This window comes from Protopterus annectens, chromosome 9.part0, assembly GCF_019279795.1.
Source record: "Protopterus annectens isolate FY-2018-M chromosome 9.part0, PAN1.0, whole genome shotgun sequence".
NCBI lineage: Eukaryota > Metazoa > Chordata > Ceratodontiformes > Protopteridae > Protopterus > Protopterus annectens.
Window position 1 is genome coordinate 1,805,720,988 of NC_056743.1, and position 27,559 is coordinate 1,805,748,546.

The 27,559-nt window shown below is 42.3% G+C and overlaps 1 protein-coding gene across 1 annotated transcript in view; it reads right to left on the reverse strand.

Moving 5' to 3' along the window:
• The window catches only part of EIF3G (eukaryotic translation initiation factor 3 subunit G), a 195,129-nt gene that overhangs the window by 10,275 nt on the left and 157,295 nt on the right, over positions 1 to 27,559 (reverse strand). Inside the window, exon 4 of the mRNA XM_044084675.1 lies at positions 7,586 to 7,722. Coding sequence (XP_043940610.1) covers positions 7,586 to 7,722 — 137 coding nt within the window. The remainder of the gene's footprint in view (positions 1 to 7,585; positions 7,723 to 27,559) is intronic.

Sequence of the window (27,559 nt, forward strand, 5' to 3'; positions counted from 1 at the left end):
ATTGGCTTTGCCTGCAAAGCTAAGTTTAGTTTTCCTTTCAACCAGGGCCTGGTGGTTAAAAGAGTGGCAAATAATACAGTCTTCTTGCAGATGGTGGGGGTCCAAACAGTAGATGCACAAAATGTGCGAGTCACTGTACAGAAATTTGTGAATGGACTTTGTACATGCCCGCTGGCTTATCCTGCTTCTCAGCCATTTGGAAAGATAAAGGATGGCAGAGATCATACACATGCACACACAGGAGTGAATCTTCACAGAAACAGGGGAGAAATTAAATTACAATAAAGGAAAGAGAAAGGAACTTACAGAAGTGAGGTTACTGCCAGGGGTATACAGGAGGGAAAGTAAGGTAACCTAACAAAAAAATGGTTACTGTGGGGAAAAAAAGAATTTAAATTAAAAGACAGGGAGGAAAAAACTAACAGTACCAATGGTTGAAGAAAGCAGCAGAAGGATTTGTAAGGAAATCTGAAAATATCACCCGACTGTCTAAGAGCAGAAGGTTTAGACAATGTCTTCGTAAAGCGGCAAACGAAATTTGAGGTAACAGGGTGAGGTGCGTTATGGGTAGGGGGGGGGTGTCCAAAAGCTTTCTGGATGCCATGATTAGGTTCATAGGTGTTTACTAGGCTAACGACCACAAGGGCCTTTTTAAGCCTAGCCATGCATACCAAATCTCTGACAAGTTCTGAGGCACTTGACAAGGATAAGCAGGGGTTTAGGAGAGGAAACATTTAAAAGCTAGGGGCTGGGAGATGATTTACAGGTTGCCTGTGTCCTTTAGAGACATAGGTGTCAAACCAGGGATGAATTTCCTGTTCAAACAAATCCAAAGCAAAGTGTCAGGTAATATCGCTGGAATCCACAAACTAGAATACACTTGTAATAAAAAGAAGAAATACAACGATTCGCACAGCAGAAGTTGTATAAAGCACCAAATACCAATAAGTAATAATAAGCAGACAACAGTTTAATGAAGGTAAGCACTTTCACATTAAAAACAACAATGCTTCATCAGACCAGCTAACAATACTACAAAAAACTTCAATATAAAGCTATAAAACCCTTCCATCAATAAAGTAATAATCATCTTCACAATAATATAAAGAAATTGAAACCAATTACATGTGTATGCAACTCACAAACATCCCACGTCTGAATCGCTCAACCAGCTTGTCACACATTGAAGACATCATCATGAGACCATATGTATATATAGACAAGGGGTGTACAAAGCACACGCCTATAAAAACATTTAATCTAACCCTCATATATACATAAAAACAAAACAAAATTAAAAAGAATAAACTAATGAATTAAAGATTGTGCCTTTAAAGGTGGTTTATGGAAAAGCATTTAGTTTAACCCGGGAAGATCTACAAGACTAACTCTAAGATCCAGCTCTCTAGTTCTCTAGCTTCAGTTTTATTTCTCAAATCTCCGCCTCTAATACCTAACTGAACTACCTCTAAAACAAAAAACTTAAAGGTATGTTGTTGTCCCAAGGCGGAGACGTGTTGCTAGAGCATTGCTGTCTTGTTATGTTTGATGTGTCTGAGATGTTCTAAAATCCTGTCCTTCAAACGGTTCGATTTGCCAATGTAAAAGGCATGACAATATTCACAGAAGGCGTAATATCACATTTGCAGTCTTGCAGTGTGCGTAAAAGGAGAATTCAATCTCATTTTGTAGAGTAGGATGTCTAACGGCATATTTAGAATAAATAAATCTGCAAGCCTTACAGTTCAAGCAGGGAAATGTACCACAATGTACAGAAGACAGGGAATGAGTTATATTTACATCATTCCTGTAACAAAGTTGCCTCTTAAAAGGTAGGTAATAAACCTTAGTTTTGTTTCAGGAATAATCAAATTAATCAATTCAGGACAATTCTGGAGAATACCCCAGTTTCTCCAAGTCATGTCACAAACCAGATTAATATCATTGGAGTATGTAAAAACACACCTAAATGATCATCTTCTGCATGTTCTCTAGATGTTATAGTCACAGGATCTAATTCGCCTGAGAAAAGGGGTCTAGCTTTACTAGCTCTTTCAGACCTCACATTAGATATGCAGGAGTCAATCTCTCTAGCTGTGTAACCTCGTTTCAAGAATTCATCCTTCATTTCCTTCACAGCCCGATTAGAGTCTTCTTCTGTATGAAGATGCATAATTCGAAACACCTGCCCACCAAGCACATTCCTAGGAATGTGCCTGGGGTGCATGCTGCTTTTGCGTAAACAGCAATTCTTCTTACATGATTTCTTATATACACCCATCTTAAATCTATCTAATATATCTCTGGTGATTGTTGTGTCTAAGAAGTCTATAGATACACAAGAAAAATTACTACTTAACCTCAAAAATTCAGGGTACCCTGCATAAACTCAAACTCCTGCAATAACTTACAGGCATCTCTCCACAGCAAAAAAAAATTAAAACGTTTATAGTAAACAATGTGTTTCTTAGAAGGAGTTAGGTGTGTTTTTACATACTCTAATGATATTCATCTAGTTTGTGACATGAGGATAAAATGAGGCATTTTCCAGAGTTGTCCTGAACAGATTAATTTGATAGTTAATAAACCTGAGTTTTGTTTCAGAAATAATCCATATCTTAAGAGGCAAGTTTGTTACAGGAATGCTTTAAATGTAACACATTCCCGAACTTCTGAACATTGTGGTAATTTTCCCTACATGAAGTAAAGCTTGCAGATTTATTCTAAATATGCCTTTGGACATCCCACTCTACAACATGCGATTGAATTCTCCTTTTACGCAGACTAAGACTGCAAATGTGATATATTACGTCTTCTGTGAATGCGGTCATACCTTTCACAAATTGGCAAAATGAACCATTGTTTGAATGACAGGATTTTAGAACATCTCACAGACAGAAGACCAGCAATGTTCTAGGTACATGTCTCCACCTTGGGACAACAAAATACCATTAAGTTTTTTGTTTTACAGGTAGTTCAGTTAGGTATTAGAGGCGGAGACTTGAGAAATAAAACAGACGCTAGAGAACAAAGCTGGATCCTAGAGTTACAGTCTTATGGCTCTCCTGGGTTAAATTAAATGTTTTCCCTTAAACCAGCTCTAAAGGCACAATCTTTAATTCATTAGTTTATTGCCTTTAATTTTGTTTTTATGTAAATATGAGGGTTAGATGAAAATTTTTTATAGGTATGCAATTTATTATTTTGTGCTTTGTATACCCTTATCTATATATACACGTGGTCTCCTAATGATGTCAGGGTGTGACAAGCTGGTTGAGAGACTCAGCAGAGTGGGATGTTTGTGAGTTACATACACATGTAATTGATTTTAATTAATTTCTTTACATTACTATGACGATGATTATTACTTTACTGATGGGAGTGGTTTTATGGGTTTATATTGAAGTTTTTTTTAGTATTTAGTTGGTCTGATGAAGCATTTTATTTAATGTGAAAGCGCTTACCTTCATTACACTGGTTGTCTGCTTATCACCTGTTGGTATTTGGTGCTTAATACAACTTATACTGTGCGAGTTGCTGTATTTCTTCTTTTACTACAAATGAATTTCCTGTTCCCCATCCAACTTTCCAGCCTGCACTTGAATTGGGTTAGGGTGGAACTCTGCTTCATGTAGATAGGGAGCCTGTTCCAGAGATGGGGTAATTTCTGGGATTCATACCCGTCTCTCCAGCAGGTCCTATTTGTACCACAGGCAAGGTTAAGTCTTTAGAACAGGTAATTCTGGTGCTGTTTATTTTGTGGATATGCAGGAGGTCCATCAGAGTGGGGTCTGATAATGCACTGTATGTCAGGCATAGACTCCTCTCAAAAGCCTGTAGGAGACAGAATACAGGGATACAGCCTTGAGGCGGTCTGCATACATTTTACTTAAGCCCTATATTCTTTCTGTGAGGAACCTCTGTGGACATTACAAATGTTGGATATGCCTGATTAGGTATACACCAAAGGGGGCACTGTACTCAATGGTAGGTCTGATGAATGCTGAATACAGTGGAACAATGACTTCCACGTCATACCTTTGTTTATAAGTTGTGCAACAGAAAAAATTCATCACTAATGTAGACACATGATGGTCCAAGGCTATGTCTGTGCGTCTCCAAGTCCCTGACTGAGTCAAATCTAAGGGGTGTTTTGTCAACAAGATAGTTACCAGAGTTGGATGACTTCCTGAAGGATATTATTATGCATTTCTTGGCATTTAGTTTTAGTCCATGGCTCTGTCCCCAATTGTTTCTTTGTGTCAGCCCCTCCTGGAGAACATTTATGTCCGTGCGGGATTCAATGTCAGCTCCTAATTTGCAGTCATCTGCAAATTTAGTCAGCCAGAGACCACTGACATTGGCCTTGACTTCAGAGAAGTAAATGCCAAAAAGAAGTGGTCCAAGAACTGATCCCTGAGGGATTCCACTTGTGACTGGCCTCTTTGTAGACATGGACTTCCTGGGTCCTGTCTGTGAGCCAGTTGGTTATTCACCAGGTAACATAAGAGTTTGTACCTAACCTCTTGAATTTGTCAACAATGCTTGAGTGGGATATTTTGTCAAATGCCTTGGCCAGGTCAAGGTAGGCAATGATTTTGCCCTCATCCATTGCTTTGGTGACCTTCTCAAAGTCCACCAGGTTGAGTAGGCATGATCTGCCCTTGACGAAACTAAACTAGGTTGGGTTCAGTGTCTGGAGGTTTACTATACCACTACTGATCATTTCCATGATAATTCTTTCCATGGCTTTACATATTACACTAGTCAGACTTAATGAGTGTGTAGATGGCCCACCTTTGTGCAAAGACATGACTGTTGCTGTTCTCCATTCATGAGACACAAAGCCCATTTGAAGGCTATAAGTCCAGAGGCCCCGATAGGTCATGTTTCATGCCATTTAGAAAGCATTCTGGGAGATTGTCTGGGCCCACTGATGCAGTGTTCTTGGCCTTATAGTGTGTTCCCTAGTGATAGCAGGGGGAGTTATATTTGATGGCATTTCCTGAGGGAAGGATGGGGGGGGGACTAAAGCTGGAGCTGAATTCATCGACCAGTAGGTTTGCTATATTTTTTGGCTCAGTACAGGTGGCTTAGTAACGGCAAAGTCAGATCCGATCAGATCCATACCTATATGTGAGGAAGAAATGAAAAACTGAAAATATCAGATCATTCATTTTCGTGATAGAAAAATATGAAAAAAGTTTTAGAATTACAACTTACAAAAAGGAAGGCCCTTCAGTGGTGGAACAAGAAACTGCATACAAAGAACAGATATGTATCCACTATCTGACCTATCAGCAGAGCCACCTTTTGAAATGGGTAATGATTTGTATTCTCCACTTCATATCTCCAGCTTAGCATTACTTGAGACATTTCTCTTCAGCATTACATTGTAAGGTGGGGGGGGGGTTGTGCTTGATTACACAGCATGAATCAGCAGGTGGCAATCACCTGACCACAGTAAATTTCAACCCTCATCTGTTCAGCAAGCATAACCTGGAGGTCAGGAAACATTCAAGAACGTGAAATGTATATCCGTCCTGCTTAAAAGGACAGTCACATGTAGCTGCACTGGTGAAGAGGCCATCTAGACATTAGTGAAGAGTGGGATGGTAACACCCACCCACTACAAAAGGCCACCTTACAAAGTGATCCATCACTACCGTTGTCAACTACAGAAATCATCCCACTCAGCGAAATTAAGCTTAAGTGGTGGCCTGAGTTGGCTAAAAACAAAAAAGCTTAGAGGGCAAAGCTCTGAAGCTCTAAACAGCAAAGGAAAGTAGGCATTTGTGGGTATTCTGCACAAAAGGTATTGTGCAAAAAAAAAAAATTCCTGTTTACTCCAAAATTGTAAACCCTAGACAAAATCACGTTCAAGATCCATTCCACAAATATGGAAATAGTAGTAGTTTCCACAATTACACTTAAGAATAATAGAGGACAATCTTAAATTTGACTTTCACATCCAAAGTTGCATCAACGAACCACCAGAAACCTGGTACGCGAACTTCCAACTACTCTGGCCAAAACATCTCTTATCCACTATAATCTATGCAACCGAAATCTGGGTCTATATCATATGAGCGAATTGCACAAATTGCGAACGCTCATAATATCGAACCAGGCCTTGAACTTCCTACTGTGTGGGGCTGTGCCCCCCCACTAAATACATATTCCAACTCCGTGATCATACTACAGTGAGGAAAGGGCAAATACCCCATTCTTCACTGTATCGGGGAACTCAGAAAAAGCACTTTGAGGTCCGGTACGTTCGATATTATGCGCATTCGCAATTTGTGTAATTCGCCCATATGATATAGACCTCCCAAATCCTACCAAACTTACAGTCCACACTAAAAACAAAGCTTGAAAGCTGCTACAACAAAAAAATCACCAAGTTTGCCTCCAGTGCAGCCTCCTTCACTCATCGTTATATTGCATTAAGCTTCCTACAGTGGCTTGAACCTCCCACCACCTCTACTACCTTCAACTTATAACTGCTCATAACACTTAACAAATGTGCAGTCTGTCCAGCCCTCATTTCCCTACTCAGTATGCGCTTCCCCAAAAGGTCTCTCTGATCAGACAACACACACCTACTGAAAGTACATAAACCTAACAAATCATCTGCTCAACGTCCATACTCCTACACTGTACATTTACCATCAGAACCAACTTAAACTGGACGTCCTTTAAAAACATTAAAAAAAGATTCTTATCCAAATCTTGGATCTCATCTTGCTCTGATCCAGGCTGAACCAAGTGTTTTTGTTTCCCCCTTCCCCTCATTCTCTTCCACACTATTTCCTTATCCATTCATTTTCATTCCTCTTTCTACCTTTTCTGCTATCCTTCCTCCCACTTTTTTTTCCCTTTGTACCATCTCTTAAAATGCCTGCTCTATTCCTGCATACTATTTTTCCCTACTAACACACAAATTGTGTTACATCATCACTAAGTTTAAGTATAGTGATTTTTATTTCCACCCATATGACCTTGCGGTGCAATGTTATATTTTATTGTATGCTTTTATGCCTGCCAGTTCTGTATTATGACTTTCTTTTTTCTCTCTGTTAGAACTATAACATTTATATGTTCGGTATGTTAGTTTTATGCTTAATAACCATGTTATTTTTCTTATGCAGCTTTTATCCCCAAGCCTCCACTGAAAACAGGCACTTTCAGGTCCAGTCAGACTTTGGCAGACTATTGGGGGAAAAAACAATTTACTGGCTCTTTTGTAAATAGTCTTTGAGGATGTAAAAATGTGGGGGAGATGGTGAGTTTAACTAACTGAAACTATACTATTAAATAACCTAGCCAAAAGTAGTACATGGTGTTAATGTATACTATATTCAATATCCCCACCATTTTGTAGGAATGAAAGACTGGCTGCAGAATGACTAACATATGAATCTTGGGCTTTAATACATGTCAGTGTGAGCTTTACAGTGCACCACATTTGTAGAATACTTTGAAAGGAAATAAAACGTGATTGAGCATCCAAAAAAAATACAAGACACACACACACGTACGCAAGATACGTTATCTACTTTTGCAATAATAGTAATAAGCTTACCTTGGACTGCCCGGTATTATTATCTTTGGCCAAGTAGATTCTAGAAATTGCACCAAAAGGCCGGAATAGTTCCTGCAGATCAGTCTCCCTGGTGTCCTCAGACAGGTTTGTAACACAAATTGTAGCATTATCGTCCGCTAAATAAATGGAACAAGATTAGGTTCACATACACAAAAAACAGTCAACTCTGACTGTAAAAGGTATACCTTTATTTGTTAGAAAAGCATTTGCACGATCGCACTATTGTGTTACTTTAAATGCCGAAACACATGTCGCAAAATAAGTCAAAATTGGCAATCTGGAAAACTAGATTAGACTATTTTCGAACTGCAGCATGACAGTAAATGTCAGGAGACATTTCTGAATGTCTCCAACCATCGTTATATGCAGGAGGAAAGCCCCGTGCAGCCCCCATGTGTGGGGGAGGCACCCCTCACTACTTTAATATACAAACTCAGAGATCGCACTACAGTAAGGGAAAGGGTTCATTTCCCAATCCCCGCTATAGTGCGATCTGCACCTGATGTCCGAATTCAAATGAGCGAATGTCAATGTGCATTCGCTCATTTGGACTCAACAGTGGCAGTCAACATTTGCCAGATCTGGAGGTTGTACTTTTTTCACCTTGGTGCATCCTTCCTTACGACGAAATGAAGGTATACCTTATAAAATACATTTAGCTTGCAATTCATTGAAAATATATCGGGTCAGTGTCAACATATAAAAAACATGAACATTAAATCCACTATATACAAAATAATCACATGATCTACTATATACATATCTTGCAAGGATAGGTACAGTAGTTTTAGCAAAATCCGGCTTGAAGCTAGTGTCTTGTTTATTCAGCATGTTAATACAATAAGACTGAAGTTAATTCAAAGTCTTAATCCTTTTTTTTTAAACATCAAAAATACTTACAGCAAATGTCCCTTTAAGAAAACAAAAGTTATGTACCCCCCATAACAATGCATTTGTGTTGTCCATTTTCATTCTTCCTCAACTGATGAGCCTCTGACCAGACTTGGCCACTTTTACCAGACTCATGGACCCAACTCTCAAGCTCCTCCCTTTATCTATAACACCTCACTCTCCTGGTATACCGCAGATCATGTTTGCTGCCACAACAGTAACATGTACATAACACTACTGTAACAGGACACAAGACAACACACACAGAAAGGCTGGAGCTAAATACAGGGGACATGCAAGTTCCCAAAGGACATCACTTAGGCCTCACGAGGACAAGGGGAAGGGGGTTGGAGGGTGGGGAGTTGAAGAATGAAAATGGACAACACAGATGCATCATTATGGTGGTTACATAAAGAATGGTTGTGTAAAATCTTACCATAACTATACATGTCCTTCTCTTCACTGCTGCAGAATTCTTAACCTGGCAGATCTACCAGAAGGCAAAGTACAGTTGTGTACACCTACCATAAATGCAGATGTTAGAGTGTCTTCACTGTTGCAGTCATGACTGTAGGGTTCTCCCCTGCCGGCAGGCAGCCCTCGGCCAGAATCCCAATCCAAAGTCTGGGTCCGGCGTCGGCTGTTCAACCATGCTCCCTGATGTCAGAGCGCCAGGAGTACAAAGCTGACAGCCGACGCCATCTTCTCCAGTTTTTCCTTGCCCCAGATGTCAGGAGTCCCAAAATGAAAAAGGTCCCATAGCCTTTGCAAATACACCTCAGAAGAATGGTGAAAAAAGTAACTACACAAAAGTAAAAATAAGAGGGGACAGGAGGGAGGGATACCCAGACTGCAACAGTGAAGACACTCTAACATCTACGTTTATGGTAGGTGTACACAACTGTACTATGTTCATCGTGTTTCACTGTTGCAGTCTGTAGGGTAGAATCCCAAAGCTGAAAGAAAGGGAGGTGGTCATAAAGAAGAAGGAGCGGCTAAAAGGCCCTGCAAGACTGCAGAGGCAAAGCCTGCCCTAGACTTAGAGTAGAGAGGTAGATTGTAGTGCTTAGAAAAAGTATGCACTGAACTCCAAGTTGCAGCTTCCAAAATGTCTTTGGTAGGAACTCCCCTGAGGAAGGCCGCAGAAGTGGCAGCAGCTCTGGTATACTCCCTGGGATTTGCTTTCCATGGTGTGAATAACAAAATCTGATTCCATGAGCAATCCATTTAGAAATGGTCTGTTTTGAAATGGCTTTACCTTGGGAACTTGAAGAATAAGAAACAAACAATTGTTCCGATTTTCTGATGTCCTTGGCTCTGTCCAGGTAAAAACGTAGTTGTCTGTGTACATCCAAGGAATGTAAGATCCTTTCCCCTTTATTTTGAGGAGTGGGGAAAAAGGTTGGCAAGTGGATAGTTTGATTTAAAGCCACTTTGGAAACCACCTTAGGCATGAAGGTAGGATTAGTCCTCAAAGATACCCATGTCTTGATGAAAAATAATTTAAGGTTCCACAGCCATAAGAGCTTGTAACTCTGAAACTCTCCTGGCAGAGGTTAGGGCTAACAGGATAGCTGTCTTTCAAGATAAAAACTTGATGTCAGAAGAGGCAGCAGGCTCAAAAGGAGGCAAGGTTAGTTTTTCCAAAACATAGTTGAGATCCCAAGCAGGAATGGGAGGAGATCTAGGAGGTCTTAAGTTCTTAGCACCTCTGAGAAACTGTCTCATGAGCTGGTGGGAAAAGATGGGAGGGTCTGTATTATAATGAGCAGAAATAGCAGAGGCATGTATCTTAATGGAAGAGAAAGAGAGACCCTTATGTAAGAGATCTGTCAAGTAAAGCAAAATTAAAGTAATGTTAGGAAGAAGAGGATCAGAATCCTGAGTCTGCATCCAGGAACAAAATCTTTTCCATTTTCCTGCATAAGATTTTCTAGTGCTAGGACGTCTGGCTTCTAAGATGACATCCATAACCTGCTTGGGTAGGAAAGAAGAAATCAAAGGCCCTGGATTAACCAGGCCGCCAGGCTGAAAGTCCTGGAGCAAAAATTCTGTAGTTGATTGAGATGGGATGCAAAGAGGTCTATGTGAGGACATCCCCAGACTGCTGTTATCATCCTGAATATTTTGGTGTCCAGCATCCACTCGTGTGGATCCAAAAGGTTTCTGCTCACACCATCTGCCAGGAAGTTTTGTTTCTCTGGTAGAAACTGAGCCTGAAGATCCAGATTGCAAGCTAGAACTGTGTTCCATAGATCCATGGCTAGTCTGCAAAGGGGGTAGGAATAAGATCCCCCTTGCTTGTTTATGTACCACATAACTGTGGTGTTGTCTGTCCGTATTAGTAGTTGTCCTGATTCCTGAAGGCCAACAGAGCTTTCTGAACAGCTAACATTTCCTTTAAATTGATATGCAGGTGCTTCTGATCCTTTGTCCAAAGGCCCTGCAGACAGCTGCCCTGAAAATGGGCTCCCCAAGCATAATCCGAGGCGTCCGTGGTTAGAATCTGAGTGGCAGGAGGCAGACGGAAGGGTTTCCCTTTGTTTAGAGCACATGCCTTGGACCACCAAAGAAATTCCTTTTGTAGGCAAGGAAGGATGGAGATCAGTATGTCTAAACTGTGGCAATGCTGAGACCATACACTTTTTAGGTACCACTGTATTTTCCTCATGTGTAGTCTTGCATATGGAACGAGAAGGATGCAAGAGGCCATGTAACCCAAAGCCTGCAGGAATTTCCTTGCAGATAGTGGAGTTAAAGTTGCCAAGGTTTTGAAAGTTGAAGCCAGCTGTAATTGTTTTTCGGATGTCAGAAATGCCATCTGGGTTGTGGTGTTTAGAAGAGCACCCAGAAAACTTGTCTGTTGTGATGGTGTCAAATTTGACTTTTTTATGTTTACAGAGAATCCCAGGAACTTGAGGAGATTCTGTACAAATTCTAGATGCTGGAGTAAGACATCCTTGCTGTCTGCCTGAATTAGACAATCGTCCAGATAAGGGTAAATTTGAATTCCCTTGAGTCTGCAGTAAGCTACTACTGGAGCCAGGCATTTGGTGACGACCCTGGGCGCAGTAGACAATCCAAAGGGCAGCGCAGAGAATTGAAAGTGCCTCGATCCGGCCTTGAACCAGAGGTATTTTCTGCGATCCTGCCTGATGAGAATGTGTAAATATGCCTCCTTTAAATCCAAAGTTACCATCCATGCATCTCTGGACAGCATTGGAAGTAGCTGCTGTAGAGTAAGCATCTTGAATTTTGGAATCTCTAGAAATGTGTTAAAGACCGACAGATCCAGAATGGGTCTCCATGAGTTTTGCTTCCTGGGGACTAGAAAGAGCCTTGAGTAAAAACCTTTTCCATCTCTGAAAGTGGAACGTTCTATGGCATTCATAGCCAAAAGAGCTTCCACCTGGTTTAAGGCCTCCGTCCATTGATGTTTTGGAAGGTCTGGCCATCCGCTTGGCCTTGGCAAGGAATGAAAATGGAATTTGTAACCTCTTAAAACCACATCCAAAACCCACTTGTCTTGGGTTATTAGAGTCCAATTTTGATAAAAGAGAGAGAGAGTTTTCCTCCAAGAGGGGCTTCCAGGCAAGACGTTCCTGTAGCCCAACAGAGGGAGTCATTGAGTTTGTTTCCTTTGAGTTTGTGACCTATCCTCTCCTCCCCTACGGGTGGAAGCCGTCCACTGTCTTGGTCTATAAGAAGCTTGCGTTTGAGGCCTTCCTCTGGAGCGTCTATATCTACCCCTCTGAGGCCTGTCTGAAGTGGAAAAGGACCAATTTTTTGAAGGCCAATTCCTACTAAATCTAGGTGGCTGTACTTGTAAGAAATCTTTAACTGTCTGCATGGATTTCGCCTTATCCTTAATTCTTAATTACCTCTTCAGCTTTTGATCCAAACAAAACATTATGCTGAACAGGAGCATCCAATAATTTAGCCTTAATTTGTTCAGGCAAATTTTGTTCCTTTAGCCATGCATGCCTTCTAATGACTGTGCCGGAGGCAGCAGCCCTACAAGAAGCTTCCAAGGCATCAAATCCACAGTGTAAACCATGCTTCCCAACTTGTTCAGTGGCATGCAACAAGTCATGTAATTCCTTATCATCTGCACAGGCAGAAATGGAAGTAAGCTTTTGTTTTAAAACAGACAAGAGAAATTGCTGGTATTTCAGCATATGAAACTGGCAGTTTAAAGCCCTAATGGACAAAGTAGCAGAAGTCTACACTTTTTTGCCCCATCTATCTAAAGATCGAGAATCCTTTTCAGTAGGAATGGGATTTTTGGCAGAAGCGGCCTTAACTCCCTTAGGACCCTGAGAAATGGTTTCAGGGTCAGCAAAAGGGTTCTTGTATAAAAACTGGTAGGAATCAGGAACCCTATAATATCTATCAGGCTTAACAGGAGCGGGAGGAAAAGAGTCAGGGGTTAAATTAGCCCCCGAAAAGGCATCATCCACAATATCCAAAACAGGAGGAATAGCCAGGGGTCTATGTTGGGGTAGAAGAAGAAAATCCCTCAGTCTTTTCTTAGATTCCGAATACTCCTGTCCTTCCAGTGGAAATGTTCCCTCATTTCATGCAAAGTTTCCCCAAAAGAGAAATCCTCAGGGGGAGAAGCTGAAGGAATGGATTCCTCAGCATCAGAATCCTCATAAGGAGGGAAAGAATATTCCTGGTAAGAAGAAGAAACTGAAGAAGAAACTGAGGAAACAGAAGCCTGATCAGAGGAATCATAATAAACATCCTGCCTTGGCCTTTTATCTGGAGGGGGCTGTGAACCCCTAATCATAGTAAGTAAATCCTCCGCCATCTTGAGTAACTGTTTCTGTGACTTGGGAGCCGGTTCAGAAGAGGCCTGTGTTACAGTCTTTGATTTAGAAGGAGTCTTTGCCTTTGGCTTTGCCTTTATTAGAAGCTGAGTAGGCCTGAAAACCCCTTCGGAAGCCGGTACCTGCACAGCGGCTCCGGACCCATCCGAAGGAGCATTGTCAGAAGGTCCTGCAATAGAAATATTTAAAGGCCTGGTTGGCTCCTCATGAGAGTCCGTTTCGGCCATCGGTTCTGAAATGGCCGACGACAGGGGCTGCAAAAGCGCCTCACTGACGACGGCCAAACCTGAAGCGGGCTCTGCTTGTGCGCTATCATCAGATTTGGACCTCGGAGGCCTGTCTTTATCCTTGCAATGTTTGTGAACACCGGTAGCCGGAACCGCATCAGACGACATTTTGTAGTTAAAGCGCCTACCGAAGTAATGAAAAGCAAAATCGTACCTTCGCTTAATTGTACGTTGATTGAATCTAGCACAAAACCGTCAACTAGCTACGTCGTGGTCAGGGCCTAAGCAAGGAATGCAGTAAGAATGAAAATCCTTATAAGGTATTTGCTTCCCACATGAAATAATTATTAACTTTTTCTGACATCGGAGTGGAGCAAGAAAAAAAGTTTCCCCAACGGGGTACTTAGCTTTGAGTGGAGAAGAAAATCTTCGGACTGAAGTTTATCAGAAAAAATCATCAGGAGTCAGCCGACCGGCACTTGTGAACTGCTATCACCGCACGGCAAGAAAGACTGGAGAAGATGGCGTCGGCTGTCAGCTTTGTACTCCTGGTGCTCGGACGTCAGGGAGCATGGTTGAACAGCCGACGCCGGACCCAGACTTTGCGATTCTGGCCGACCGAGGGCTGCCTGCCGGCAGGGGAGAACCCTACAGTCATGACTGCAACAGTGAAACACGATGAACATCCCGACGTCGGCCAGTACACAAAAGTCTTGTACTAAAGGGTAAGCAGTACATCGCACATAGGCTGCAGTTGGATGTAGGCCATAAAAGCGATGTATGCACGTACCATCCTCAGAACTGAATGCCAGACTAAGGGTTTGAATGGTCAGTACATCCAAGCAAAACAGACGAGGGGTGGGAGAGTGACAATACTGCATCAGTGAAGAGGAGATCTACGGTTATGGTAAGACTTTACACAATATTCTATGACTTTCTATTCACTTGCTGCAGTGTACATAATGTGAGGTAGAGTGCCAAAGCTCAAGAAGGAAGGGAGGAGGAAGGAGCAGAGGAGCTCTCAATGAAGCCATGTAAAATGGCTTTGGCAAATCCGGCTCTGGATCTAGAGATGCCATCCAGTTTGTAATGTTTGGTAAAAGTATGAACAGAAGACCAGGTGGCTGCTTCAAGGACGGTGTTATCTAGGTCCTTGAATGATGCCTTAGAGGAGGCTGCAGCTCTGGTAGAATGGGCCTTCACATGTGAAGACAGGCTCTTTCCATGGAGCATGTTACAAATAGAAATAAGTCTTAGATATCGAAGAAGAAATAGTCTGCTTGGATATCTCAGAGAACAGGTGTAGCATTGACAGGTGTGGATGAATCAGAGATCCTTTCTTTTGTGTGAGATGGTCCATTCTATGGGGTAACTTGTGGCAATAGCCCTTGGCTAAATGCAGAAGGGGGAACCAGTGCTGTCTTGGCCAAACGGGAGTCACCAGCAAGATTTTGGTTTGGTCCTGTCGAATCTTGACCAGGACCTTTATGATTAGAGGAAGGGGAGGGAATGCACACAGAAACACCCCTTCCAAGACTAGGAGAGTGCATTTACTTTCCAAACCAGAGGACTTGAGACACTGCCTCCCTCCTCAACAGACCACTTCCAAACAAATCTATTTGAAGAATACCCCACTGGTGGACTGGACTATGACCAGGAACACATCCCTGTGAAGCATCCATTTGTGGGATTGAGTCAAGGATCTGCTCAGGGGGTCTGCCAGGAGAATCTGGTTGGACAGAATGAGCACTGCCTGAACAGTCATGTGGTATTGGGAAAGAAATTTAAATACTAGAAGAGCTGACCTGCAAAGGAGACAAGATCTGGTCCCCCCGCTTGTTCACATACCAAAGGACTACCATGTTTTCTGTGAACAGTTTGAGAAGGCCTGGGTGAAATGCTTGTAGAGCAAGGAGCAATGCTCACATTTCCCTGATGTTGATGTGTTCTGTTTTCTGGGAAGGAGACCAAATTCCCTGAACTGTAAATGTGCCCAAGGCTGCCCCACAGCCCACGTCTGATGCATCTGTGTGGTGTGAGAGGATGGAGAGGTAGTCCTTTAGTCCTTCTGTTGGATCCACCAGAGCAGTTCCCCTTTAGACAAGGAATGAGGGGAACTTTGTATTCTAGTGGGTGAAAATGCCGGGTCCACAAAGATCTGAGGAACCAGTGGAATTTCCTCATGTGGAGTCATTGGCACCATGGGAATGGTTTTAGCCAGGAATCCCAGCACCCTGAGGAACTCCCTGGCCGTGATGTGAGTCAAGGGGAGAGGAGAGTGAAACGAGGACCAAAAATCCTGCACCCTCTGAGGTGGAAGTGACGCTCATTATGGCTGTCTGGATTTGACAACCCAAGAAAATGTGGCCCTGTGAAGGGGTGAGGACTGCTTTCAAGTTGATGGTGAATCCCAGTTTTCCATGCATCCATTAATTTAGATTTGAAGCCATCCAGGAGGGTCTGCAACCTAAAATTTATTTACTTACTTATTTAACATTTGTTTACTGGGAAAGCCCGACTTGGAACAAAGCCAATTTTCAGCTGAGTCCCAGGGAGAAATGCTTTAGATGCAGGTCTTTAACGTGGGAGGAAACCAAAGCACCCGAAGGAAACCTACATGAATGCAGGGAGGACATGCAGACTCCACAAAGAAGGCACCCCAGCCAAGAATCAAACCAGACAACCTCTTGCTGTGAGGCGACAATGCAACTGCTGCACCACTGTGCCATCCTATAAGCCAGGAAAATCTTCTGAAAACTGAACCAGTAGCAACTGCCCTGGCACAGGCCTCCACAGTATCACAGCTGCATTTAAAGGAGCGTCTTGCCACTTGGGAGGAAGCTCCCAAGATAGATAGAGCCAAAACTTTTCCTTCAGAATATGTAAGACCTGAAATGGCACTTGATGCCAGAGACAAAGCTCTAAGGAGTACTTGCTCACATGTGCCCGATTGATGTCCTTGAAAGCCAAGGTGGTGGAAGTATTAGGCACCCCCCCTCCCCCCCAGTCTCTCAAGGGTTCTATTCTCTTAAGTCTGATGGGAGAAGGGTGGCAGAAGGAAGTATCCTAGATGTTTTATCTGTAGCTACAGAAATGATTGCTTGGTCTGCAGCAGGACATCCAAACATGAATTTACAATCCTCAGGGACCTTGCAGTAGCAGTCTGGCTTCTTGAGAGCCGGGCCTGGGAGTCTGGGTTTTGGGAAGCATTATGAAAGGCATCCAGAAATGCAGGATGCACTGGTGGAACTGCAGAGGGGCTACAGAAATCAGATTGTGGAAGTTGATAGTATCTTTTTTGGACATCAGAAAATTTCAGAGGTGTCCCATTTAGTGCTCTCCCATTTTCAGAAGAGTTTTGCCAAATGGAGTCTCTTCCATAGGGGAATTGGCATCAACTGACTTCTCTTCAAGGGAAATGTATTCCTGAGGACAGCAAATTTGTGTTGAATAATTCAAGGATTCCTCTTCAGAAGAAGAAAAAAATCAGGAGTCATTGCTCCTAATCCTTTTCTGAGAAGGAAGAGTAGCAGGCCGAGTGGAAGGTGGCTCGAGTGCCATGAAGGCCTGAAACAAGCTTTGGGAAAAGGCCTGACAATCTGTAGGGGCCTCTTTAGCAGGGGACAAATTCTTTGTTTCTTTTCTTGGCAGGAGAAACAATTTTATGCAGCATTGGAGGACCAGACGAAGGCCTGCATTCAAAAGAGTCCGACTCAATTTCTTCTCTCACTAGAGTTCATGGTACCCCCTTAGGGTCCTCCATAATATCAAGCCTACCTTCCACTGTGACACCCTGATCAGACGTCAGTTTCACCTCCAAAGACGTTCTCGTGGCCAAAGGCAAGGCATCCTCAGAAGTGGATCTGCCTGTGAATCCATGCATGAAGTCAGATGTGCCTCTGGTTGACTAACACCTCAGGAGATATGTCTGATGAGGGAGGTGCAGTGGAAGCCGTAGGCCGAGCTTTCCTGGGCTTGGCACTGGACCCAGAGGTACCTTACATATGCTCAGCTAACAACTTAAAACCACTGGTTCTCTAAATAGATAGCAAGAGAAGAGAGCCTGCTTCTAAGAGTGTTTGGTACGAAGGACTGGCAAATGCTACAGAACTTATGGTGGTGGCTAGACCCTAAACAAAACAAGAGAGAAACTGTAAATGACTGTGGAATTTTGTCTTCCACACTGGCACTTGCCCTTCTTGGATGACATAACCAAAACAGTAGAGAGAAAATTTTCTTCAATGGGGCACTTATCCGAAAAAGACTGAAGCGTCGCAATCACTGAAACAATCAGACCAGTGGTCGGAATGGCATTCTGATTGGAAGCAGAAAAGTTCTGAGAACAGTACATGCAAAATTTGCTTTTATGGCCTATGTTTGACTGCAGCCTGTGCGCGACATACCTCATACCCTTGAGTAGTACAAGACTTTTGTATACTGGCCGAAGTCAGGTCGCTTTCTGGAGATCCCTCAGGTTAAGATTACTGCAGCAAGTGAATAGGAGGACATATTTTGTCATTTTCATTTATTCCTCAGCTGACAGGACCGAGTCCCTAGCCTGATGAACCTTGGGTGGATCACACTGAAGAATATTCTGGAGTACAGTGGAACCAAATGCTGCCCTATTTTTAGATAGTGTGTCCAACTCGTAATGAAAAATAAAAGGTAAGACCACTGGACCAAGTGTCAGCTGTACAAATATCACCTATGGAAGCTCTTTACCAGAAGGCTGATGAGGTGGCTACAAATCTTGTAGAATGCGTTTTGGGTGGCTTAGGAAATGCTAAACTTCCTTCTTTATAGATAAAGGATATACAATGTTAACCATTTGGCTACAGTCATTTTAGAAACTGTTTTACCCAATTTGCTAGTGGGTAAAGATAAAGCCAATTGAGCAGATGTTCTGAAATCCTGTGTAAATAAAACCTCAGCTGCCAATATATGTCAAGAAGATGCAGCATACACAACTTTGAGAATTTAGGGAAGAACACAGGTAAACTGATGACCTAATTTAAGTCTGATTCGGAAGCTATCTTAGCTAGAAAGGATGTGTTTGTGCATAATGAGATCCTATCTTTATGGAAGATAAAAGTAAGGTGGTCTTGCAGAAAGGGCTTGAGTTTAGATACTCATGTAATGAAGATTACAGCAACCACAAAAATTGTTTTGTAGGACAAAAACTTGAAGTCAATCTTAGCGGAAGGCTCAAAGGAAGATTGGGTAAGAAAACAGGAAAATCCCAAGCAGAAATAGGATCTTTAACTTGGGGCCTGAGTAAAAGGTACCCTTAAGGAAGGCCTTGCAGAATTTCAAGGAAACCAGTGAAGAATGACTGAAAATTTGAAATAGCTGCTAGATGAACTTTAGAGTAGCTTGCCCCATGGTTAAAAACGTAGGCCAAAAAGTTGAGCAGTGCTGAGACAAGGGTGAAGTAAGGATACAAATCCCTCTAAAGGGCCCAGACTGAAAATCTTTTCCAATTACTCTTGTATAAACGTTTCTCATGGAAAGCTTCAGAGAAGAGAAACTAATCTGTTGAACCAGGGAAGAAAGCCTGGACTATCTAGCAATCATTGGAACTGGAAATCCATAGAGTTACAACTTGAGGCCACTGATCTCTGCATGTTGCATCCCTGTTAAGTGAGACAGAAGGCCTGGATGTGAATCTAGTATCAAAGGAGGATAAAGATGAGGCCAGAGGAAGGGAAACCAAACCTATGCCAAAAGGGTACAAGGACAATGACTGTGCTCCTCAACCAGGATGCTTTCTGTAGAAATTTGGGGAATTAGTTGTAATGGGAGGTGTAAGCATACAGGAGACTGGAGGGCCAATCATGGACTAGAGCATCTCTTGGTGACACCCCCTGTGGAGGGACAAGTGCAAGGAACTTGCTACACTTGAGGGAGAATCAAGAACATCGCAGCAAGGCTGGCCTCGTGGAAGAAAAATCTTTTCTGCCACTGACAGAGACCACTTGTGGGGCATCAAAATGGACCTGGTTAGGTTTGCCTGCAAGCAAGCTGGTTTCCACCTTATGTGCGCTGCCAAAAGAAAATATCCAGAAGAGATCACCCATTGGTATGCTCTCACTGCCACTCTACAGAATGGGTAAGATATGGTTCCCCCTGTTTACTGATATACCAAATCTCTGACATGTCAGTTTGTACTGCGGTCATCCCTGAGGGGCAGAAAATCTTGAAAACCCTGCAATGCTAGGACAGCTCTCATTTCATGGATAGTGATTTGCAGACTGGCCTCTTCCGGGGACCACACACCCTGAACTATCCTTCCTAAGAAATGCACCCCCACCCAATTTGGTAAGCATCCGGTGACTGTAGCTACTGGCTGAGGGAGAAGGGATGACCATGACAAACAACTTCTGAATGAGGCCACCAAAGATACTCCTTGCAAACGTTGGAAATATTGACTAGAAATCTTGACGAGTGCTTAGAGGATGCTGAACAGACCACTGAATCTAAAGATTCCACTGAAGGACACACATATGATACTTGGCTAACAGAACTAGAGTTATCACTGCTGCCATTAACCCTAACACTTGGAGGACTAGTCTTGCTGTCAAATAAGAATGGGAGATCACCTGCATGACCTGAGACCCAAGAGAGTGTGAACCCTTGTCAGATGAAGTGAAGCTATCTGGTTGGTCATGTCTAGATGAACACCTACGAACCCCCGGTGACTGTGACGCACAACTGATGACATAACTGGAGCAAGTAATCCCTTGCCTGAAATCAACAGATGTCTGGATGGGGTAGTCAGGAAGCACCCAGAGTCCCAGCAATCTCAGGTGGGCAGCTACCATCACTATACAATTGAACACCCTGGGGCTGTGGTGAGACCAAAGGGCAGTGCTCTGAACAGGCAATGAATAACTCCCAGCCAGAAGAGCAGGAACATTCTCAAAAGCCTGTTTTTGATCAAACAAATCCAGCTGGCCTTTCATGGAAGAGGTAAAACAAACTGAACAGTGACCATCCAAAACTTCAAACATTTTACACACTGGTAGAGTCTGCTGAGATCCAAAATTATTCTCAAGTCCCCTGTCTCTGTCATTAAAAGGAATCCTGAGTAAGTTCTGGATCCTTGTTGGTATGGGGGACTTTTTTGGATGACTCTTCCTAGCAGCTTTTCTATTTCCAAGGCTGCAGTCTCCCTCTGATTGGTTCGAACATCAGTGATGTTTTTCGTTTTTGTTAGGCGAATTTGGCAAAATGGTACAAAACCTCTGGATATAATTTTTTTGCACCCAAGTGTCTTATGATGGATGCATAGGTTTCTGGGTGCAGAGATAAATGCCTTTCCACTGGCTCCAGAGTGCAGCAATCATGTGAACCTTCAGGATCACTGATAACGTCTGTCAGACAGTATCTCTGAAGCCTTGGTTCTGTGGGCCACCTCTGCTGCGAGGGCAGTCTCTTCCATTAGAGCCCCCCCCCCACCTCGGGAAAAATCTCCTCGATTTTTGGAAAGGTCATTAGGACTTGTGAAACCACATCTTTTTATTTCCTTGCTGACTCCTGGAGAAGATCTCTGAGGAGTAGAAAAACGGATCCCAACAGCAGACAGGATCTTTCCTTCTTGCTCAGTTCTGGAGAGGTTTTATTTATTTGACATTTGTTAACCGGGATGTTCCAACTGGGCATAGCCCTTTTTCAGTGGAGGCCCAGGGAGAAAATCTCCACATAAAACAGTAAAAATAAAAATGTGATACAGTACATGACAAATATTTACAAGGAATTCAACAATATTAGTAAAACTAAATTATAACTAAGTAAAAATAATGAGTCAGATAAAGATAACAGAGAAACAAAAGGAAGGCAGTAGGAAGAAAGTAGAGCTAGAGTAGGGGAGAGGTTCAAGTTGGATGATTACAGAGACAAGACCAGGTACTATTTAGATGTAGTTTTAGTGTTTTCTTAAATTCGTGAACAATGGAGATATTTCAAAGGGGCAATGGAAGTCTGTTCCATTGGGAGGCAAGAGAAAAGCTGAATTTGTAGAAGGTGTTGATCAGAGCTTCTGAGAGATCGAGGGGGGGTATCAAGGGAGACAAGTGCAGATATACTAGGGGAGTGGACGGTTTAGTCAGGATAGAATGAATAACTAGAAGTTGAGAAAATACGTTGATTAGGAAACTCTAGCCAGCTAAGTGTCCTTTGAGCTAGGCAATGATGAGATTTAAAAGAAGTTAGCAGCAAATCTGGCTACTTGGTTGTAGGTAGATTCTAATTTGGAAAGAAAAGACTGTAGATTAGTTAGGATTTGTGAGCCATAAACAAGATTAGGAAGGCAGTAGGCATGGGTGAATGAGATTCTAGAGTCGGGTGAGGAACCTTTTATTTCAATACAATAAACCAAGCTTTTGGTGTTTTTTTTTTTTTTACTACAGTGATGTACATGTAGATCAAATTTTAGCTGATTCTCTATGGTCACACCAAGGAGCTTAGTATGGGTTTCAGGAGTAAGGAAAGTGTTATTTAGTGAGGAGATGGTAAATGGATTTGGGGAGGAATAGGAGAAGAAGTTGTCTTTTTTAGGGTTAAGAATGAGTTGGTTGTTAGATAGCGAGGATTCAGTAAGATTGAAGGATTTTTGTGTAATAGTAGGTCTGTAGGGTTATCAGCAAGAGATGATAGTGGATTCATAAGCATAATGAATGAGGGAGGACTGTGGACAAGATTAGAGTTGAACCTTGTGGGACACCCATATTAACGGGGAAAAAGGGAGAAAAAGTAGAGAGCCGTTTGACAGATTGCATCTGGTCTGTAAGGTAGCTATTGAACCAAGAGATAGAAGAAGTGGATAAGTTGAGTTGAGCTAACTTGGAGAGGAGGACAGAGTGGGAGACTGTTGAAGGCTTTAGAAAGGTCTAAGAAGAGGCAGGACACAAGTTTGTTATCTCTAGCAAGACAGTGTTGATAAAACAGATGAGAGCAGTAGTTGTACTGTGGCAAGGGTGAAAACCATGCTGGGTAGGGGTAATCCGGTTTTCATGATTAAGACAGGTTAAGATTTGTTTGTGAACACAATGTTCAAGAATTTGGAAAGAGGAGAGAGAATGGCTATAGGTCGATAATTAGAGTTCCCTCCCTTGTGGGATGGGTATTATGTGAGATTTTTTCCTAATAGTGGGGACAGTTGACTCTCTAATGGAGCGATTCAGAAAGATGGAGACTGGATATGCTATAGAATTAGCTACAATCTTAAGGAAGTGAGGTGGCAGTTTATCAGCAGAAGGTGAACATGATTTTAGTTTAAGAAGGTTTTTAATATAGTTAATAGGAATTGTTTTTAATGAGAAGGGGGAGCCGAGACGTGGTAGGAGGTGAAAGATTACGTGGGTTGGAATTGTGCACAAATTTACTGATGGTATCAATGAAGTACGAGTTAAAGACAGAAGCAGTTTCTTTTGGTGTGTTACTGGGGTAGGGGGTATGGGTTGGGAGTTGAAGGATAGCCTGGATAGAGAATATGGTTAATAGTGTTCCAGACCTTCTTAGGGTTTCCGGGTGAAGTTTGGCGAGTGAGGCAGAGGGAGATTTTATTTTGGTCCAGAGTTCCCATACGTTGTGTAAAGTTAGAAAGCCAAGGAGAACATTGAGATTTGACAGTTCTGGTGTATCAAGGAAGACAGAGTTAAATTAAAATACAGCTTAATCCAAAGGGAGAAGAGAGAAATGACCAATAAATAGCTTGTAAAAAGTCTGAAGGTCAAAATTAGCTTACGATATTCTTTGAATTTATGCAGTCGAGACGGATGGGAGGAAAATCTCTGGATACATACTGGACTATGATCACTTAGAGAGTCTGGGAGGGATTCAGGGTAGTGACAGAAGTGAAGATTAGAGACTAGAATCCAATCAATGATGGAGCTAGTATTAGTAGGCTTATGATGAAAAGTTGAGTAGAGATAAGTTGAGTGTAACCATATAGGTTTACACTAGAAGTAGGAGAGTTAGAGCAGATGGCAAGCCAATTAATGTTGACATCACCAAGTATTATGGTCTTATTGGGTATATTATCACACATCCAATGAAGAATCTGTTCTAGTAAGGGAATGTTATTTCCAGGGGGAATATAGATGGCGACTATTGTTAAAAGTTTAGTGTTTATTAGGTTTGTAATCAGCAATGAGGAGTTCAGCTGGGTGAAAAGAGGGATAAGGTATGGAAGAAGGGGTTAGGGTCAGGAAATCAGAGTATACAATGGCAAACCTTTTTATATGTTCTGTCATTGTGTATAATATTGTAACCAGAAGGAAGAAATTCTTTGTCATTGTTATATGGTTTTAGCCATGTTTCAGACAGAGTAACAATGTCTGGAGAATATTGGTCTATCCATGAGTAAAAGTCAGATGTCTTGAGGATAATGTGAATATTAATAGTAAAGGGTTAGAACTTTGGAGTGAGAATTATGTGAGTGCAAAGTAGTTTGACAGAGGAAATAGTGGATAGCTTATAGTTGAGACAAGGGTTAGGATGAATTGTCCCTAGACAGTAGTACAGTGTTGAGAGGGTGAAAAAGAAGTGCAATAAAGGAAACAGAGGACTTTGTGCTTGATTCTGTTAAGTGGGGAGCTCATGAGAGGAAATCCGAAAGAGCAAAGATGAGACTAGCAGGTGCTCACTGATTCCAGAGAAAATGTTCAGGTAAGACCACCAATTATTTTAGATATGGGAAGCAGACTAAAGTTTAGCTTTCTGCTCAGTGTTAGGACTAATCAAAATAAATCCAGCACAGAGCCTGCACATTAGAGAAATGTAGTGTTAGACATTGTGGAGGGCACATCTAAATCCAGTGTCCTGCTTGATAAAAACAGTACATTAAAATGAACATTATGTGCAGAACTGTCAGTAAAAGCACGCCAAGAAAGCAGTTTTAAAGGGAAAGGAGCATACCACCAGACATTACAGCAGGAGGGAGGGAACGCTATAGATATCATCTCGGCAAGTGTGCACACCTTACAAACTAAACTACGGCAAATATGTCAAATAACTAGTTAAATTAAAACAAATTCTCAAAGGAGAGCATACAATGATTTAAAGGGACTCCTTAGACGGGTAAGCGATGTATGAAGAAGGGGTACAGAAATCAGCACTGTTTAGGAAAGTGTTGTCAGCCGGGATCCAGATAAGAGCTTCCTTCAGTATAAATCGCAGAATTTAACAAAAAAAAGGTATTTCATAAAAAAGTTCTCCCACATGTTTTTAACTTTGGGGCTGAACAAAAGGTAGCACTGACGAATGAAGATGTGAAGGTCACCGTGCAATCACACAGGTGCGTCCAAGCATGCCTCCTGACTTCTATGCCTCAACCCACAGCCTAACAGAACATTCAGCTGTGTGAGAAATTAACCTCATGAACAAACTGGCCACCCTACAGTCCATCTCCAGTGGTGAAACAGCTTTCTTCTGGATCTCCACAGACATGGACCCCAAGAGAAATTGAAAATCCCTTTGATGTCCAGTGAAAATGTGTGAAATAGTTCAGTGATTGAAGGACAAAGGTCACTGAGGCACAAATGTGCTTGCCAAATGTTTCCAAGGCCCTTGACACTATTGGGAGGATTGCAAGCTCTTAGTGGTTGCCTCCACCACCTCAGCATCTACAGGAACTTTCTTGCCTCAGTGGGACCCATCTCTAGGAGCTAGCAACTTGCCAGGCCTCTTAGATATACTTTCTCTTGCATCAGGTTCCTTCTGTGCTCAGTGTGAGATCAGATCAGCCAGAAGCAGCATCCAAGATGTAGCCACGCCAGCCCCAAAAGCTTCCAGAAACACTGACTCCTCTTGAGATGGGATTTCAGTGGACCATCCACCTCTCTGCTCAAGAAGTTCTAGGATCTCTCCAAAGGAGACATAAGGTGGAGATCTGGTGGAACCACTCTTCTTCATCAGGATTAGCATCTTCTGCAACAGATTCCTAAGGGGAATCTAGGTGCCTCCTTTTGCAACTTGTCTTCCTACCGACCTCACCAGTGGGATGGTCTGGTGAAGTATCAGAAGAAGGTGGGGAGTCCTGTAATAGGAGTGGCTGTCCTGGAATAGGCATGATAGGATCAGTGCTTAAAGTCAGTGAAGGGAGAGTAGGATCCGAACAGGGCAAAACTGTTCAGTCTCTGGGCAAAGAAATGGCCCTCTCCAAAATCTCAAATGCAGAAGGTCCTAAAGAAATGGCAACCAGTCACACAGATGCCGAATCCACCTACGCCAATTTCTGTAACCTTGTGGATTCCTGCCTCGACGAGAGAGTCTGGGACAAGCTATCCAATGCCAAGATACTGAGAGGCAAGGATGGCTCCAACAGCTTTGGAGTCTACCCCAACCCCCAGAGGCAGCACAGATGCTTTGGCTCAGACAGTCTTCCTGATCCAAAGACATCGGAGCCAGTTGACTAAGAGGAATGGTCTGAGTTGATCAACAAGCAGTTTTTGATCAGACAAGGACATCATTTAAGATGGGTGGGAGGGTTGCCTAATGGTTAAGGTGTTTGCCTTACAAACACAAGGTGCAAGGTTTGAGTCTCAAGGGGTAATTGGCTAGGCTTAAAATGGCTTGCAAGGGCAGTTAGCCAAGTACTTATCTATGAATCTTGGATCCAAAATCACTGGTCGGATCGGAAGAGGAGATGCAATGATAAGAGGAGTACAGCCTCCTGGATCTGATGGGAGCCTGAGCCGGAATGACCTCCATCTGAATCTGAGCCCTTAGAAACTTCATCATCCTATCCATCTCTGCCTCAGGCAGGATTCTAGAAGGCCTAAGGGATGAAGTAGTAGATGGTGGTCTGGAAGATTTTTGTAAGAAGGGCTAACGGAGCCAAGGAGCTATTAGATATGGGGTGAAAAGCAGAGAAAGGATCTGAGCAGCCAAGGAGATTTGGATCTCGACATGGTAGGATCCAAGGAAGGTGTCAGATTCTATGTCTTGGTAACTTTAGCAGGTGGCACAACAGTTAGAGCTGAGCAGGGAGAAAGATCAGGGGTCCGTTTCCTGGACTCCTTTTGTAATGGTCCGAGTTAGGCTTCCCCTTTGTTTTACTAGAAAGAAGCAAACCTTTCAGAATAGGTTTATTTCTTCTGTCACAAAGCACAGGAATTGAACCCCAAATTAGTCCACATCTAAGTGGGCTGCGCTCAAATACAGGCACTGTTTGTGGGAATCCAAATTAGTATCTTATGCTCACAGGAGATGCATTTTTTAAAATCTCATAGGCTTGTCAGCAGTAACGAAAAACTAACCTATTTCTAAAAAAAAAAAAAAAAAAAGGTGAAAAAGAGGAAAGAAAAAATATTAACAATTGTATTAAAAAATAACCTAAATTAGGTAAAAAGAAAAGGATACCAATGATGGTATAAGAGAGAGTGTACACCCTGACCTGGGTAGAAAGGCCTGAGAAAAAAAGCAGACAGAAGGGTAGGCAGATAATGAATAGAAAGACAAGCAAGTTCTATCTAAAGGTAAAGGAAGACTGAAGAAAGCCAAGTAAAAAAAACTCACAAAAAAGGATATAAAGCCATCTCTCAACCTCCATAGCTTGAGAGCAGAAAACCACACACACACATATATAATGTGGCAACAAAAGAGATCAGAGGTATACCAGGAGACTGGGGCATTATGGGTAAAGTTACAAGCTTGACAGCTTAATAGCTTAATATGACATAGGATCAGACTGCTGCTTTTACCAGACTCATGGATCAGAGAATCAATTGAGGAATGAAAATGACATCATATCCTTCATTAACTATTTGGAAACACTTCTGATGAAGTCCCAAACCACTTTACACAATCTTGTAGCTTCACTGACATTCGTATGGAGATATTACCAAAACTGTTCCCCTCACTCAGCCTCTAAAAAGTGAGAGGAACTTTTAAAAGCATTTTACCAAGTAAATCTCCAAACTTTCTATTTAAAGTTACAAGCTTTCCTATGGTCCTCCCTTCCAAAAATAGGAGACACTCCACTTGCAGTGAGGCATATTATT